The sequence below is a fragment of the Colletotrichum paranaense genome (genome assembly GCF_030867605.1).
Source record: "Colletotrichum paranaense strain IMI 384185 chromosome Unknown Scaffold_15.1, whole genome shotgun sequence".
NCBI lineage: Eukaryota > Fungi > Ascomycota > Sordariomycetes > Glomerellales > Glomerellaceae > Colletotrichum > Colletotrichum paranaense.
In genome coordinates, this window is record NW_026848973.1 from 917,013 (window position 1) to 930,918 (window position 13,906).

At 52.3% G+C, this 13,906-nt stretch overlaps 6 protein-coding genes across 6 annotated transcripts; 5 read left to right on the forward strand and 1 right to left on the reverse strand.

Moving 5' to 3' along the window:
* Window positions 1-773: 773 nt before the first annotated feature.
* On the forward strand, window positions 774-2,608 carry CPAR01_14518 (serine carboxypeptidase; the record flags this gene model as incomplete). Its single annotated transcript, XM_060498769.1, has 6 exons — window positions 774-1,011; window positions 1,084-1,286; window positions 1,441-1,732; window positions 1,796-2,173; window positions 2,229-2,306; window positions 2,364-2,608. 6 exons carry the CDS (start codon window positions 774-776, stop codon window positions 2,606-2,608), a joined length of 1,434 nt encoding a protein of 477 aa, XP_060342830.1.
* A 461-nt stretch (window positions 2,609-3,069) lies between these two features.
* Window positions 3,070-3,354, forward strand: CPAR01_14519 (uncharacterized protein; the record flags this gene model as incomplete). The annotated part of the gene is made up of 1 exon (XM_060498770.1): window positions 3,070-3,354. The coding sequence occupies one exon, from the start codon at window positions 3,070-3,072 to the stop codon at window positions 3,352-3,354; it is 285 nt and encodes a 94-aa protein (XP_060342831.1).
* An 871-nt stretch (window positions 3,355-4,225) lies between these two features.
* On the forward strand, window positions 4,226-4,966 carry CPAR01_14520 (uncharacterized protein; the record flags this gene model as incomplete). The annotated part of the gene is made up of 1 exon (XM_060498771.1): window positions 4,226-4,966. One exon carries the CDS (start codon window positions 4,226-4,228, stop codon window positions 4,964-4,966), a length of 741 nt encoding a protein of 246 aa, XP_060342832.1.
* A 589-nt stretch (window positions 4,967-5,555) lies between these two features.
* On the reverse strand, window positions 5,556-8,234 carry CPAR01_14521 (glycosyl hydrolase family 31; the record flags this gene model as incomplete). Its single annotated transcript, XM_060498772.1, has 2 exons — window positions 5,556-6,575; window positions 6,630-8,234. 2 exons carry the CDS (start codon window positions 8,232-8,234, stop codon window positions 5,556-5,558), a joined length of 2,625 nt encoding a protein of 874 aa, XP_060342833.1.
* A 170-nt stretch (window positions 8,235-8,404) lies between these two features.
* CPAR01_14522 (uncharacterized protein) lies at window positions 8,405-8,563 on the forward strand (the record flags this gene model as incomplete). Its single annotated transcript, XM_060498773.1, has 1 exon — window positions 8,405-8,563. One exon carries the CDS (start codon window positions 8,405-8,407, stop codon window positions 8,561-8,563), a length of 159 nt encoding a protein of 52 aa, XP_060342834.1.
* A 1,390-nt stretch (window positions 8,564-9,953) lies between these two features.
* CPAR01_14523 (major facilitator superfamily transporter) lies at window positions 9,954-12,939 on the forward strand (the record flags this gene model as incomplete). Its single annotated transcript, XM_060498774.1, has 8 exons — window positions 9,954-10,562; window positions 10,614-10,673; window positions 10,739-10,977; window positions 11,031-11,317; window positions 11,377-11,824; window positions 11,938-12,436; window positions 12,759-12,798; window positions 12,857-12,939. The coding sequence occupies 8 exons, from the start codon at window positions 9,954-9,956 to the stop codon at window positions 12,937-12,939; spliced, it is 2,265 nt and encodes a 754-aa protein (XP_060342835.1).
* Window positions 12,940-13,906: the final 967 nt, after the last annotated feature.

The following is a 13,906-nucleotide window of genomic DNA, read 5'->3' on the forward strand; positions in this document are numbered from 1 at the left end:
AGACTCTAGTGGGTAATTCATTATGTGTTTTGTAAGCTTGCCGAACAATTTAGCGCTCTCTCTTCTAGAAATGAGGCTCAATCTTGGGAAGCGAACTGTTCCGTTCGCCAGCGAAACAGTGTCTAATGTTGACTTTGTTTCCCTTTGATCAGATGGCGCGCTCGGACGAAACACCCGACGAGTTGAGAGACAGTCTGGCCGAGGCTACGCCACGGGCGGCCGCATGTTACTGCACAACACACCATCAAACAGGGAAAAATGAACGCAGCTGCTACTGTAGGTGTACCCAGCTGGCGATGCCCCTTCGAACTGCGGTCTCTCCCGCTCGGTGGGATCCACTCGAGCTGCCGGCTCCCGAGAACTTTACACCAGGTTTGCCGACAGACGCGATCGGCGCGCTGCAGTAGCCTACAGACTTTGTTTCTTTTTACGTGGTATTGAAGCAACTCTGGCTGTTTAATAATACCTCCGACTCGGAGAACGCGTGTTTTTTGCCTATCTAGTAATTGAGTAACAAAAGCTGCGGCTGCTATAGCCTGGAGGTGCCCGTACGACGAACTCTACTTGCGTAGATCGGCTAAGACTGTCCTACTTGGCGTCCCCGCGCTGCACCCTCCACAACCCGTGCTTCCACACATCGTGCTGAGCTCAAATACCGTCCACCTGCCACCTCCTGCATCATCAGATCTTTGCTCACTCCCGCAGCGATCTGGTATCATTTCACCTCCATCTTTTTGCCGTCTCTACCAATCTGTCGAAGCAGCGGTGCCGAAATGAGAGTTGCGCTTCCTTGCTCTGTGGCCACTCTGGGCCTGGCTAGCCTCAGTCTTGCGCTGGCGACGCCCAAGACCTACTCCGTCGACAGGACCTACAGCCTTATGTCTGACTTGGGAACGAACTTCACGGTTTATGAGCATGCGGCGACGAGCTCCAGAACAAGATACGTTCAGGACTCGGGAATCTGCGAGACGACCAAGGGCGTCAAGCAATACTCTGGCTACTTCGACGTCGGTAAGTCTTCTTCCTCACCTCAATTCTCACCATCCTTACGATGACGCCAGAGATGCTGACGAGATACCGCAGGTACCGATCAAAACATGTTCTTCTGGTTCTTCGAAGCTCGCAAAGATGCGAATACGGCCCCCGTCGCTCTGTGGCTAAACGGTGGTCCGGGCTGCAGCTCCATGCTCGGCCTTTTCCAAGAAAACGGGCCATGCACCTTCAACAAGGCCCCCGGCGCAGATCCCATTCTGAACCCCAACTCATGGAACAATGTTGCCAATATGGTGAGTCTCCGTCCGTCCCGGTGTGTGATTGACACGGCCCCACAAGCTTAATACAACCGCGCTCGTCCTCTTACCGTGCTGTCTCCGCACACTCACATTGTCTTTCAATGCTATTACCCCATGTTCCATGCTGACGGCGGCATGCTCATCAAAGCTCTATGTGGATCAGCCAATCGGAGCCGGTTTCAGCTACGGCACGAGTGATACAGACAGCACCGTCAAGGCCGCGCCAAAAGTCTGGGCGTTGATGCAATCTTTCTACAGCAAATTTCCCGATTACAAGGGCCGTGAGTTCGGTTTGTTCACCGAGTCTTACGGCGGCCACTACGGCCCGGAGTTCATCGATCACTTCCAGGCTCAGAATGACGCTATCGACAAGGGCACTGTCAAAGGGGAGAAGATCAAGATTGTCGCTCTCGGTATCGGAAACGGATGGATCGACCCAGGTATGCGAATTTTTCACGGCGTTGACGTAAGTTGAGACGATGGATGCTGACAACGCGTGACAGTCGTTCAATACAAAGATTACCTGGAGTATGCGGTGAACAACACGTACAACAAGATCATCGACCAGCCCAAGTTTGATGAGCTCACTAAGGCCTATGAGAAGGATTGCAAGCCTGCGATGGAAAAGTGCACTGGCCTCGAGGGACAGAACGAAGCTTGCGTGGCCGCTGAGAATGCGTGCTATGCAGCCGTTGAAGCACCCATCGAAGCGGCTAAGACTTTTAACGTGTACGATGTTAGAGCCGCGGACGACAAATTCCCTCCCGGAACTTATCAGGCATACATCAAGAAGCCTGAGGTCATGAAGGCGATCGGTGCCAAATCTGAGTACCAAGAGTGCCCTCAAGCACCATACGATAAGTTCACCTCGACCGGCGATGGTAGGTGTACTTAACGCGAATTAACCATATTTGAAGCTGACTCAGCTGCTACCAGGTCAGCGATCTTTCCTCACTAAGCTTCAAGATATCACAAAGAAGGATGTCCAAGTTCTGATTTGGTCTGGTGACGCTGGTCAGTCTCGGCATGTTCTTCTGAGATGTTTGTAACATTGCTGACTATCGCCCATAGACTTCATCTGCAACTATATTGGCAATTACAACGCAGCGAAGAAGATCGGGGGTGAGGAGTTCGAAAAGGCAGAGATGAAAGATTTCACAATGAACGGCAAGAAGATGGGCGAGTACAAGAACATCAAGAACTTGAGTTGGCTGAGGGTTCATGAGGCGGGTCATGAAGTGCCTGCTTATCAACCAGAGGTTGCTCTGGAAGCCTTCAAACAGACTATGGCGAAGAAGGGTATCTCTTCCCCGTGAATCCTTATGACCTAGTCCCCTAAGTAGCAAGCTTGTAATAACCATTCTCTCTTTTCACTCATAAGCCGCAGGATGGACACAGGTTTGCCCGAGGAGAATGTTTCATGGATATTCTAACTCGAACCGACTTTTCCAACACATTGAACTAAGATTGAGCAGACCACGTTTAGCCAATTGAGTAATGGCATTTCTACAGTATCCAGCGAAAAAGACTGTAGCGGCTCAAACATGCTGTTTTGGGATAATAATGTATCAAAGAGGAAAAAGAAACCCGCATGAGGGGCATTCTCCACCCGCTTCCACGGACTCTCGGCAATTGAAAGGCAAACGCCCGATTTGTAAGCTAACAATCAATTGCCTGCGGGTTCGGGAAAGCATTCAAAGCTCCAATCGCTACTGATTGATACTTGCGTCACATCTGCTGTGAGGGAGATGCTGACACGAGACTAGGACAACAAAGCATGTCTCGAACTCACGTGGTTGAAGGTTCATGTTTCGTGCTGCGCTGTACGGATGTTCTCACCCAAGAAATGATTGACAAGATGCAGACACTTTCTGGACAGCTATGCAACAAACCGGGCGGTGGAGGCTGTGCAGTTTACAAACCTGATGGAAGGAAACTCTTCAACGACCTCCCGGGAGATGAAGAGAGTATGCTGTATGCAGACTTGGACATGGATTGGATTATGGAAGCAAAGAGGTTTATGGATACATCCGAGCACTATAGTCGTCTCCATCTCCGTTAGCTAGGTTCTGAACACGAAGAAAAGTGGAACATACGCAGCGTCTAGGGCAACGCAAAAGACAAAGAAATTTTGATGCGTCATGTGACACCAGTATGGAAATGGGATAAAGGTAAGTCCAAGCTATAACCTTTCGGTTGTCAACCTAGATACGAGGCCGATGTGGTTCAGTGGAATGCAAAAGGTGTCGATGTACCCAATTTAGGGAGCTAACTTTCCAATCTCTAGGTAACTCCGTCGTAGGTTACATTCAGTTGGAGGATTTACCGGAAAGTCGGTTAGAAGAAGTTCACTTGAACCTACCAAGATTTCGGGACAATCCAGAGCATCTACTTATGTACTTCGCACGATCATTTGACTAACTGGGAAAGGAAATTTCAATAGAGAGCATCATAAGCTTTAATTGGAATTATTCTAGGTTGAAAGATTATGAGGCGTTCTATCGGACTGCTCTCATGATCTAAACGATAGCATAAGTATTTTGCACAAGTATCTGAAATGTGCATGTCACTACTATCCCTTTGATCTCAATTTGATGGAAGGAACTTGGGCGAAAATCGTGGGTGGTTTGCCCACGATCTTGGTTGGCCTAGGTAGCCTGGCGGCCATCAATGGACTCACGCGCAGTTCCGAACCATGGAAGGCCGAAAGCTAATAGACAAGGTTGGGTCCAAGATTTACGAACTCTCCGCCAGACGCCCGGTCAGAGGGCATAAAGAGGTGCCTTCTCCTTCTCTAATTCCCACCAGATCATCCATTCATCCATCCATCCTACATATACCATTCTTCAGACTTCGTCTCTTGAGCATTTCACATTAAACAACCCACATATTCTACTCACCCAATTCTTCTTCATCTACAAACAACATTCGCAATGTGTGCTCATCGCTGCAACAAGCCTACAAAGAAGTCTTCCACTGTCAGCGAGATGACCAATCTCAAGACAGCAGCCAAGACCAAGGCCGACACTCAAGTCGAAGCCGCAGGCCAAGAAAAGGTCGAAGCTCAAGCTTCAACAGACAGCTTCCACTACTTCGCCAGGTTCCCTTGCGAGATCCAAGTCATGATCTGGAAGGAGTTCTACCTCGAGCCTCGTCACTTTGACGCAGTCATCCACGACTACCGCCGCCCAATCAAGGGTAACGGCAACAGACTAGACAGAGAGGAACGCGAAATCTCAAAGCTTCATCTCAAGGGCAAAGAGGAGTCGATCAGCAACTACAACGCCATCGACAATCAAATCAACTACCTGTCTCGTGATATCGCACACTCTATCCGCCAGAAGGTCCGCATGCCTCGCTTGGAGGACACCGACCAGGGCTTGGGCTTCGATATTGAGGTTCACAATCGCCAGACTTCCCGCTTCACTGATGTCGTCTCCTTCAACTCGACCATTGATGTCCTGCACATGAAAGCTCCCTTGTACAGAATGAGCGTCTCATCTGAGCTATCAGCCTGGTGCAAGAATATCCAGCACGCTGTTGTTGAGTACAGTGGTTACGAAGACCCTCGTCGCACTATAGATGTTGCTTGCAAGGCTAAGAGCAAGAAGCGTAGCGGCAAATGGCGCGCCGTCTTCTCTGGTCTGAAGTCCTTGGAGACGCTGTACATCTAGCTCGTCACACATTGCAACATGCAATGGACACATCAACTACGACAGCTAGCGGCACTGGGCTCGTGTCCCTTTCATAGCTTAGGCTCGTGTTCCTACTATACACTGGGCCGGTGTCCCAACTACACAGATCTGCTGTCATCGAGTCATTGGATGGATTGACATCGACACAGGTATGAATCGGGAGTGATTACATCGGAAGGGGTCTTCTGGTGCTGCAACCTTGCAGACGCTCATCGTTGAGAGATGAACTTGGATGAATCAAGCATGAAGCTGGCTAAGTACTCAACAAAGGTACTCAATAGTTACTTGGGAAGGATGATTCTGAGCTAGAACGGGTGCATCGGCTCATAGAACATCGATACCACATTACATACCCCCCAATAAAACTACGATGATCATGAAAATATTCTGTCCTTCCCGTGGGATTGTTCCTTCCAAACATGTGAACTAAATGGAGACGCCCATTGTCGGGTTCGGCGATGCATTGATTTCACGAGTGATTTATCCCGGACACCAGCATCAATTGAAGAGCCGTCATAATTCATATTGCAATATTGTATCCCGTAGGAACGAAGAAACTGGACAGCGCTTACAATGTAACAGGCACGTTCCATACTCTCCTGCCCCTGGCATCTAGGGACTTTTCTTGAGCCTCGGCTCCGTTCACAACCACAATCCTTTCTTCTCCTACGGGCAGCAGCACATCAACGCCCTTCTCGAGCCACAGAGGACTCCACTTCTCCTTTGAGCCTTCCGTAACAACAGTCTTAACCTCGACCGAGATCCGCTCATCGACAATCTCATATCGGATCGTGAACTTGAATTCGGCAGGCACCTCGCGGCTGATACCATCATCCTCGTACCAGCTACTCTCGAAAACCACGCCCTTCACATCATCACCGCCCAGCTCCGTCTCAGATCCCTGAGCAGCGGCTCCACGCAGCGAAGGCGGAGGGAAGATCTCCACGCCGCGCCAGTCATCCTTGGCTTGGTTCGGGAACTCTGGATCCGTCTCCTTGACCGAGGAAGTATCGAGCGGCTTGCCAACAGGGACGGCCGAGCCAATCTTTGCGATGACGGGAATGGAGTTATACCAAGGCGAGAGCACAGTGTGCCACTTACCCGCCTCAAAGTGCTCATATGGCGCATTTGTGTTGAGGAAGCCAAAGTCGCTACCGTCGCCCTTCTTCGGGAGATACACCCTCGCGGTATCGACACCAGGCTCGTAAACACCACCAATGATGAAGGCATCGCCGAACCAGAACTGCGTATCGCCGTCCTTGATCGCCTTGGTCCAGACCTCCGGGTCAGCCTCATAACCCCACCCGGTCCATCGCTGCGGCGGGACGGCGGTGTGGTGGGCGCGGAGGTTCTGGGAGTAGGTGTAGGGCACGAGCTCGTAGCGGCGCTTGATGGTAGCGCGGATGATGGGCGTCGCGGTAGGGTACATCCATGGCTCGATGACGCCGCCGATGAGATTATCTGCCTCACTGGTCTTGAAGCAGTTGATGGCGAAGCGTGGGGAGTGGACGCCGAGTTGGATCCAGCGGACAAGGTGCTCTGGGGTAGGCTGGGGGCCTTCGAAGCCACCGATGTCGTGGCCGTAGCACTGGGGACCTGTTAGTCTGGAGTTTATATGATTATGTCTTTGGGGAATGCTTACGTGAAGGAGGGAAAAGCTGGCGTTGAGGGCCAAAGAGTTTCCGCCTCTCATGGACTCCCAGGCTGTCACGTTGTCACCACTCCATGAAGCACCGCAGTATTTCATGGTTCCGGCCGTGGCACTACGCGTGAGAACGAAGGGGCGTTCCTCAGGCTTGCCCTCAATTGTTGCATCATGTGAAGCCTTGCCCATTAGCTCGGTATGAATGGCGCGACCCCAGATGCCGACATCCTTGCGGCTGAGGCCATCGGGAATCGGGATGATGTCCGTCTTCTCAAGAGCGCACTGCCACTCGTCGTCCGGCACAGTGTACTCATTATTATCGTTCCACATGACATCGATACCGACTTTCTTCAGGCCAACGACGCCATCATACCACCACTGGTAGCCTGCATTACTGGTGAAGTCCAGGTGACTTCCCTCTCCGCTCTCGCCTCCACCAGCACTCCAAAGTCTCGTCACCGCAGTCTTTCCGGTAGCGGGGTCCTTGAAGAAGGCGCCGTCTTCGGACAACTTTTTGTACGCCGGGTGCGTGGCAAGCACATACGGCTTAACATTAGCCAGCAGGCGGAGACCGTGGGAGTGCGCCTCGCGGGTAAAGGCCCGCGGATCAGGGAAACGGTGGTAGTTCCAGGTAAAGACGTTGCGCGTCTTGGGCTCCTGCTCAGCTACAGTGTATCCAGAGCTCATCTGGAATGCAGAGAATGGGATGTCGTGCTTCTCGCAGTTCTTGATCCATCCCATGATGGCGTCGTGGGCACGCGGGGTGTCCATGGCACTGTACTTCATGCCACCGCCAATGTAACCCATCATGTAACGCGGTACACGCAGGGGGAATCCAACGAGCTCAGCGTATGAGTGTACGACTTCGGCGACGGTCTTGCCGACGATGATGTACTCTTCAAGACCGCCATGAGATTGGCGATGCACTTTGTACGCACCCCACATTCCATCGAGCTCGGATCCGATGGACCAGGTCGAACGAGAGTGAGCTGTGGAGAAGATGCCGACAGCGCCCTCGGGCGTGACGTTGATGAGGAGCGGGATGTGCTTGTACAGCGGATCCGTGCGGTAGGCGTCGTATCCGAATGTGTCACTTGCGGAGATGATGAAGCCGCGGCCGGCGAGGTCCATGGGCGCCGCCTTCTCTCCGAGTCCGACATGGAGAGTATGCTTCTTGTAAGAGGAGTAGTGGGCGATACCGGGCCCGTCCGCGGCGTATGAGCGGAAGGGGAGATCGGCGTGGATGGGCTTGCCGGAGTCATCTTGGCCGACGTAGAGGGAGATGATAGGGGTGTTTGACCATTCAACGACAGCCTTAACGTCGGAGGTTGTGAATGATTGTGACTTTTCTGATGTCTTGATCTGGATGTCTTTCGGGACCAGGTCCGCGCTTGGCTTGTGTGCGCTGGGGAAAGGGGGGATAGGGCGCGTCTCAGACGTGACGGTTGTGCGGAAGACGTTTGACCTCACGATCTCAAATGTGAAGGTGAAGTCCTCGGGATGGCCTTCTGAGGACTTGAGTTGTATGGACGATGCAGCAGCAGCACCCTTGACCTCTTGAGGCGCATAGCCGGTGGGAATCTTTTCGTTTTGGAGAAGCATCTTGAATTTCTTGATACCGGCGTGAAACTCCCAACCTTCTTCGAGTTGAGGTGTTGGCCTGAGTTGGGTTCCGGGTGCCCTTCTTATTACAATGAGGGGAAATGAGGGCGGAGCTGTGATGTTGCTTGTGTAGAAAATGAGAGGAGGGACCCTAAGCTGTGGGAGAGCAGATGAACGTATTCTTAAAGTTTGAGGCTTTCCGATGTCGCAGTATTTCTCACTTTTGGCTAAAAGGAAGATATTTGACAGCTTTGTCTGCGCCTGATAATGCGAATTGCATCGTGAAAAGGACTCGGACTCGGCATCCGAGTCAAAGACCACAACATTAAACCCACTAACCTCGTGCAAATGGTGTCCCGAGTTACGTGTAGCCCAAGCATGTCATTGGAGAGTCGAGAACAGCGTTACCCCGAAGCCACCCCGAAATCCACATCCCCCAGACGGGACCAAGGATACCGACGGGGAACAGCTGGATCATCGTGGTCATCTCAAGGCACGAGACCAATGAAGTTGTAGTATGCTGACTCGTGGTGGATTATCATTGCGGTGTCTCGTGTTTTGAGCCGACCCAAAAGCAGTTAGAAGCCGACATCGATGCCGCCCCAAAAGAGGAAATACAACCGCCGAGCCGCTGCGGGGGACGGCAACAAGCCGGAAGAGAGTTGAGAGACGGACTTCTTGCGGCCAATGGACGGCGATGTCGGCCAACTTCCGAATTTGTTGCCGCGTAGTCGGTCCCAGTTCTCGTCTGATTGTCCTAGTCTCCTCCAGATGTTCTCAGCTCCTCTCAACTCCGCGTTTTCCTCCCCTCTCATCCTCCGCATTGTTCACGCGATTGATCTCGTAATCTGGAGACTCTGGGGCACAATCTGGGGCAGTTTGTTGCACCAATATTCCCGTCCCCCCCAATGTTCCCCCCCAACAAATCCCCAACTTCCCCCGCGCGGAATATGATTTCGTCTCCATGTGTGGAGTTCAGCTAATGACCTCCACCCGGAGACGAGACAACCAAGCCTTCCAGCCACTCGTGATGCTTCAATCCTCGGGTTTCACCCCGCTACTCGCCCTCGCAAAGTCTCCATCTCGTGTCTGTGACACGGCACTCGTTGACCGCCCCCGTCTTGAGAGATGCGCGGAAGGCGTGGAGGTCCAGTGTTTGTAGCGCTGTGCTGTAGTCCGACGACGTAGTTCTACGCGCTGAAATATCCGAGTCAAGAGACGTGATGTACGACGTCAACCCGAGCCCATCATCCCAACAGTCACAGTAAGAAGTCGATCGAGCAAAGTGTGGTGCCGTCGTATCAAAATTCAGTGTAATACGAAAAAGAAAAAGGCCAATGGGGGAATTGACCCTCAGCGTCATCTACGGAAACAAGCCTTTAGCGGCTCAAGGACGGCCTGCTAGCCACCTTGGCCGAGTTCCCCTGCCGTTATTACCAAAACCGTGTTCCGATGCCTGAAGAAAATCACACTAATTACTAGCACCCTTGTCGGGCCCCCTTCTCGGCGACCGACTCGCAGCCACTGTATCAGCCGACATGTTTTGGGACAAATGCCGCTCATATCTATAATCCCCGGGTTCTCTCTCCAATACCATGCATATTACTCTCATGTTCCATTGAAGTTTTGCGTTCTCGTCGTAACTTGCCTTCGCCCCTGAAGTGGAATCAGTCCATCACTTTGCAGCTAGAGACACTTTGCCAGAGAAGTCCCGTCAACATGGCGACAAACGAGGACCAAAACAAGGCCCCGGTAGACCAAGTCGAACACGCACCCGCCCACCAAGAAACGATCACCCACCGCCGCGATGCCGCCGCAGAGCTGCTAGGCAAATCAAGCGCCTCGCCAGAGGACCGCGTAGTCGTCACGCCCGCAGACAACACCCGCGTCCTGCGCAGGATCGACCTCGTTATCCTTCCCCTGATGCTCTTCGTCTACTTCCTCCAGGGCATCGACAAGTCCACCCTCGCCTACGCCTCCGTCTTTGGCCTCATCGAGGATACCGGGCTCGTCGGGGACCAATACTCGTGGCTCGGGTCCGTCGTCTACCTCGCTCAACTGGTGATGCAATTCCCGCTCGCATGGCTGCTGGTCAAGTTGCCCGTTGGCAAATTCACCAGCTGCATGGTTGCCTTTTGGGGCATCACTCTTTCTTGCATGGCGGCGGCGCATAACTTTGGTGGGCTTTTGGCTGCAAGACTCTTTCTTGGGGCGTTCGAGTCTAGTGTTGCACCGGCGTTTGTGGGTATTACGCAAATGTGGTGGCGGCGACGTGAGCAGACGCTGAGAATTAGCTACTGGTATGCCATGAACGGCTTCACCAACATGGTACGCGATGTTGATCTCGAGCCCCTTTGTAGCTTTGCTAACACCCCATAGTTTGGTAGTCTCATTACCTACGGCCTCGGACACATCTCCTCTCCCCTCAAGGAGTACCAAGTAGGTCCTCAACTTGAGCGATACACATGTAGTCATACACCTCAAATACTAACTAGTCCGAATAGATCATCTTCATCTTTTTCGGTATCATCACTGTGGTCTTTTCCGTTATCATGTTTCTCTACATGCCCGATTCTCCCGTCGAGGCCAAGTTCCTCAACGATCATGACAAGCTAATTGCCATTGAGCGTCTCCGCATGAACCAACAGGGTGTCTTGTCCCGTGAGTGGCGATGGGATCATTTCAGAGAGAGCATGTTGGATATCAAGACGTGGTGCTGGTTCTCACTCGTCTTTTCCATCTCGTGAGTGTCTTCACCCCTTTGTACAGGTAATCATAAGGACTAATGGATGGCAGAATCCCGTCTGGTGGAATCTCCACATTCGGCCCTCTTATCATCAAGTCCTTTGGCTTTGACTCCTTCCAGACCATCCTCTTCAACATTCCCTTTGGCTTCGTCCAGCTCGTCGCCACAGTCGGAGGCTCGTGGATAGCTACCAAGATCCATAAGAAGGGCCCAGTCATTGCCGGACTTTGCGTCCCGCCCATCGCTGGCTGCGTCATGTTAATGGTCCTTCCCACTAGCGGTCAGCAAGCCGCTCGACTAGTGGGATACTATCTCATCTCTGTCTATCCGGGAATCAGTAAGCCTTTCCAGCCCTCACTCACTCAGCTTGATATCCTTTGGCTGACAAATGTCCAGCACCCCTCATCTACTCCTGGTCAGCCGCAAACACAGCCGGCGACACCAAGCGAAAGTGCACATCTGCCGTCCTCTTCATTGGCCAATCAGTTGGCAACGTCGTTGGGCCGTTGCTCTACAAGCCCGCTGAAGCACCCAGATACACCCGCGGCCTGACGTCCAATCTCGTTCTCTACTGCGTCATTGTCGTGCTTGTCGTCCTCGTCAGCCTATATCTCGCCTTCCTCAACCGCTCACACAGCAAGCGCCGTGTGGCCATGGGAAAGAGCGCCGTCATCATCGACACGAGTTTGTTTTCCGCGGCCGAGGCTGAGAAGGCCAAGCAAGAGCAGGCTGCGCAGATAGCTGGGGATAATGGGCACGAGATGGCTGCCGCCGGGGAGGAGCAGGCTGAGGAGAATGTTGGTGCGAGAGCGTTCGACAATTTGACGGATTTGGAGAATGAAGAGTTTGTGTTCGTATTCTAGCAACTTGTCTTATACTTAAAGCAACACTCTGGAGTTGATGAAACGGCATCGTCCCCATCACCACCGAGCATGCCAAACATGCCTACTGGTCTAGCAACCCCCGTCTCGGCTTGCTGATCCTTGAGATGGGACAGAAGCTCTCTAGCTGCGGCGGCGGCGGCAACGGCAACGCCGTGCCCGTGCGACAGCTACTCGAGGCGGCGAAGACCATGGGCCAGGTCAAGAGCATCCTCCTGGCCACCTTCAAGGCCAACTCACAGGCGCTCAAGTTCCTGCCCGACGCCGACAGCATCTACGACGCGACGCTGTTCGTGGAGATGGGCGTCGACAGCCTGGTCGCCGTCAAGATGCGCTCGTGGTTCCTCAAGGAGCTGGGCGTAGACGTGCCGGTCATGACGATCCCGGGCGGCGCGTCTATTGCGGACCTTGTGCGTCTCGTGGTCGATAAGCTGCCGGCGGAGCTGCTGGAGCGTGTCGGTGGTCGTCCTGCCCCGACATCCTCGGGCGTAACGACGGATGAGCTGGTCAAGGAGTCCACAGAGACGTCGTCCAGCAACGAGAGTGGAGCGGGAGTGTTGATGGGCTGGATGCAGGTGATAAAGCTGACACGGATGTCTCGTCGGTGGCAAGTGTCAACGAGAAGGATGAGAAGAAATCTGCTGTGACTAAAGTTAATGTCGGATCTGTTGAAGAGATTAGTACCCAGTAGGTAAAGGAGAGAGGGGTTAGTTGCATTACGAGAAACATAACAAGGATGGCTGGGTTTACTCGACCAAAACCAGGGGTAACACATTTCATGATACTGTTAAGAAACTGTCAAAGTTTTCCAAGAAAAGTCTCAGTCTGCAGAGATGCCTCGCTCTGAGGTTATCCATGTAAGAGGGTGTTTGTGGACATCTCGAATTCTTCTTTTAGCTTCCTCGTCTGTCTGAATGCACAAGTATGCAGCCTCAAGGTACGATAGCATAACGGAGGATCAGACATTACGTGACGTGTGATCTTGTCTTCTGAAGAACAGCTTCAAGAGACCGAACTGAACGTACAACTGAGCCCATGCCGTGAGGGCATTGGTTACTGCTTCAAGGAAAACTACTAATACGGTTGTTCCCTCCCGCAAAGTAGCCAGCTCTGGGCATTTTGGGTAGTTCGCCGATCCGACTCGGCTTCGTATTCTTCAATGTTTGTGGATATCTCTTGGTAAAGGTCCTTGAGCGTCTTTGGCAAACGTCCGGAGCTCTCTTGAACTGCTACATCAGTGCAACATGCTTGTAGTTGCAGGGCAGCCCTGCACGTTAGCAGAGTCGGGGTGCTTAGGAAAGAGGGCTTACGGTCGATCCGACCAGTCATCTGATGAAGTGTTTCGTTCCACCGGCGGACTGGAGCGTTGAAACGCTCGAGCATTTCTTGCAGGCCGGCTTGCATATGGCGTTGAGCTTGAATGCATCAGCTTCCTCTCACGCTATTCGAATGGGCAACTGACATGATAAGCCAAAGGCATTGGACGACTGGTTCACCTCGTCCTATGCTTTCTTGATGGCATTGGACGCTGCGTCTAGGTCGGAGAAGGACAGCGACCACTTTTGTAGCACGCGTTCTGGCCTGATGAGCGACCAGATGCTTAGTGACAATCACTCAACTTACTGATCCAAACTCAATTCTGACGACCAGAACAATACTCTGGGGAGAAATCGAATTCTCCTCTTCCACTTTGAATGTGATTTCCTAGCCACTTTTGCTAGACGGAGAAACCAGTCATTATCTTTCTGGCAGCTTTTACCCTCTTAATGATGAGAGGATGTGTGAAAGGACAAGCTGTCTTCTATTCAGACCTCATAATTGCAATCCAGACAGTATTTTCCAGGACTCAACTTCTATGATGACTTTGGAGAAGTGCTCCATCTTTTGAAGCCTTTCGATGGCCAGTTTGACATCTTTTAATGAGAACTTCACATCGTCTGCTGCCGGCCGGATGTCCCTGTCTTCTATGAATCTAATCATCTCCTGGAACATCTGCCTATTTCCGAAGATTATCCCTCGGATTAAGAATAAGCTATCTCAAGCCT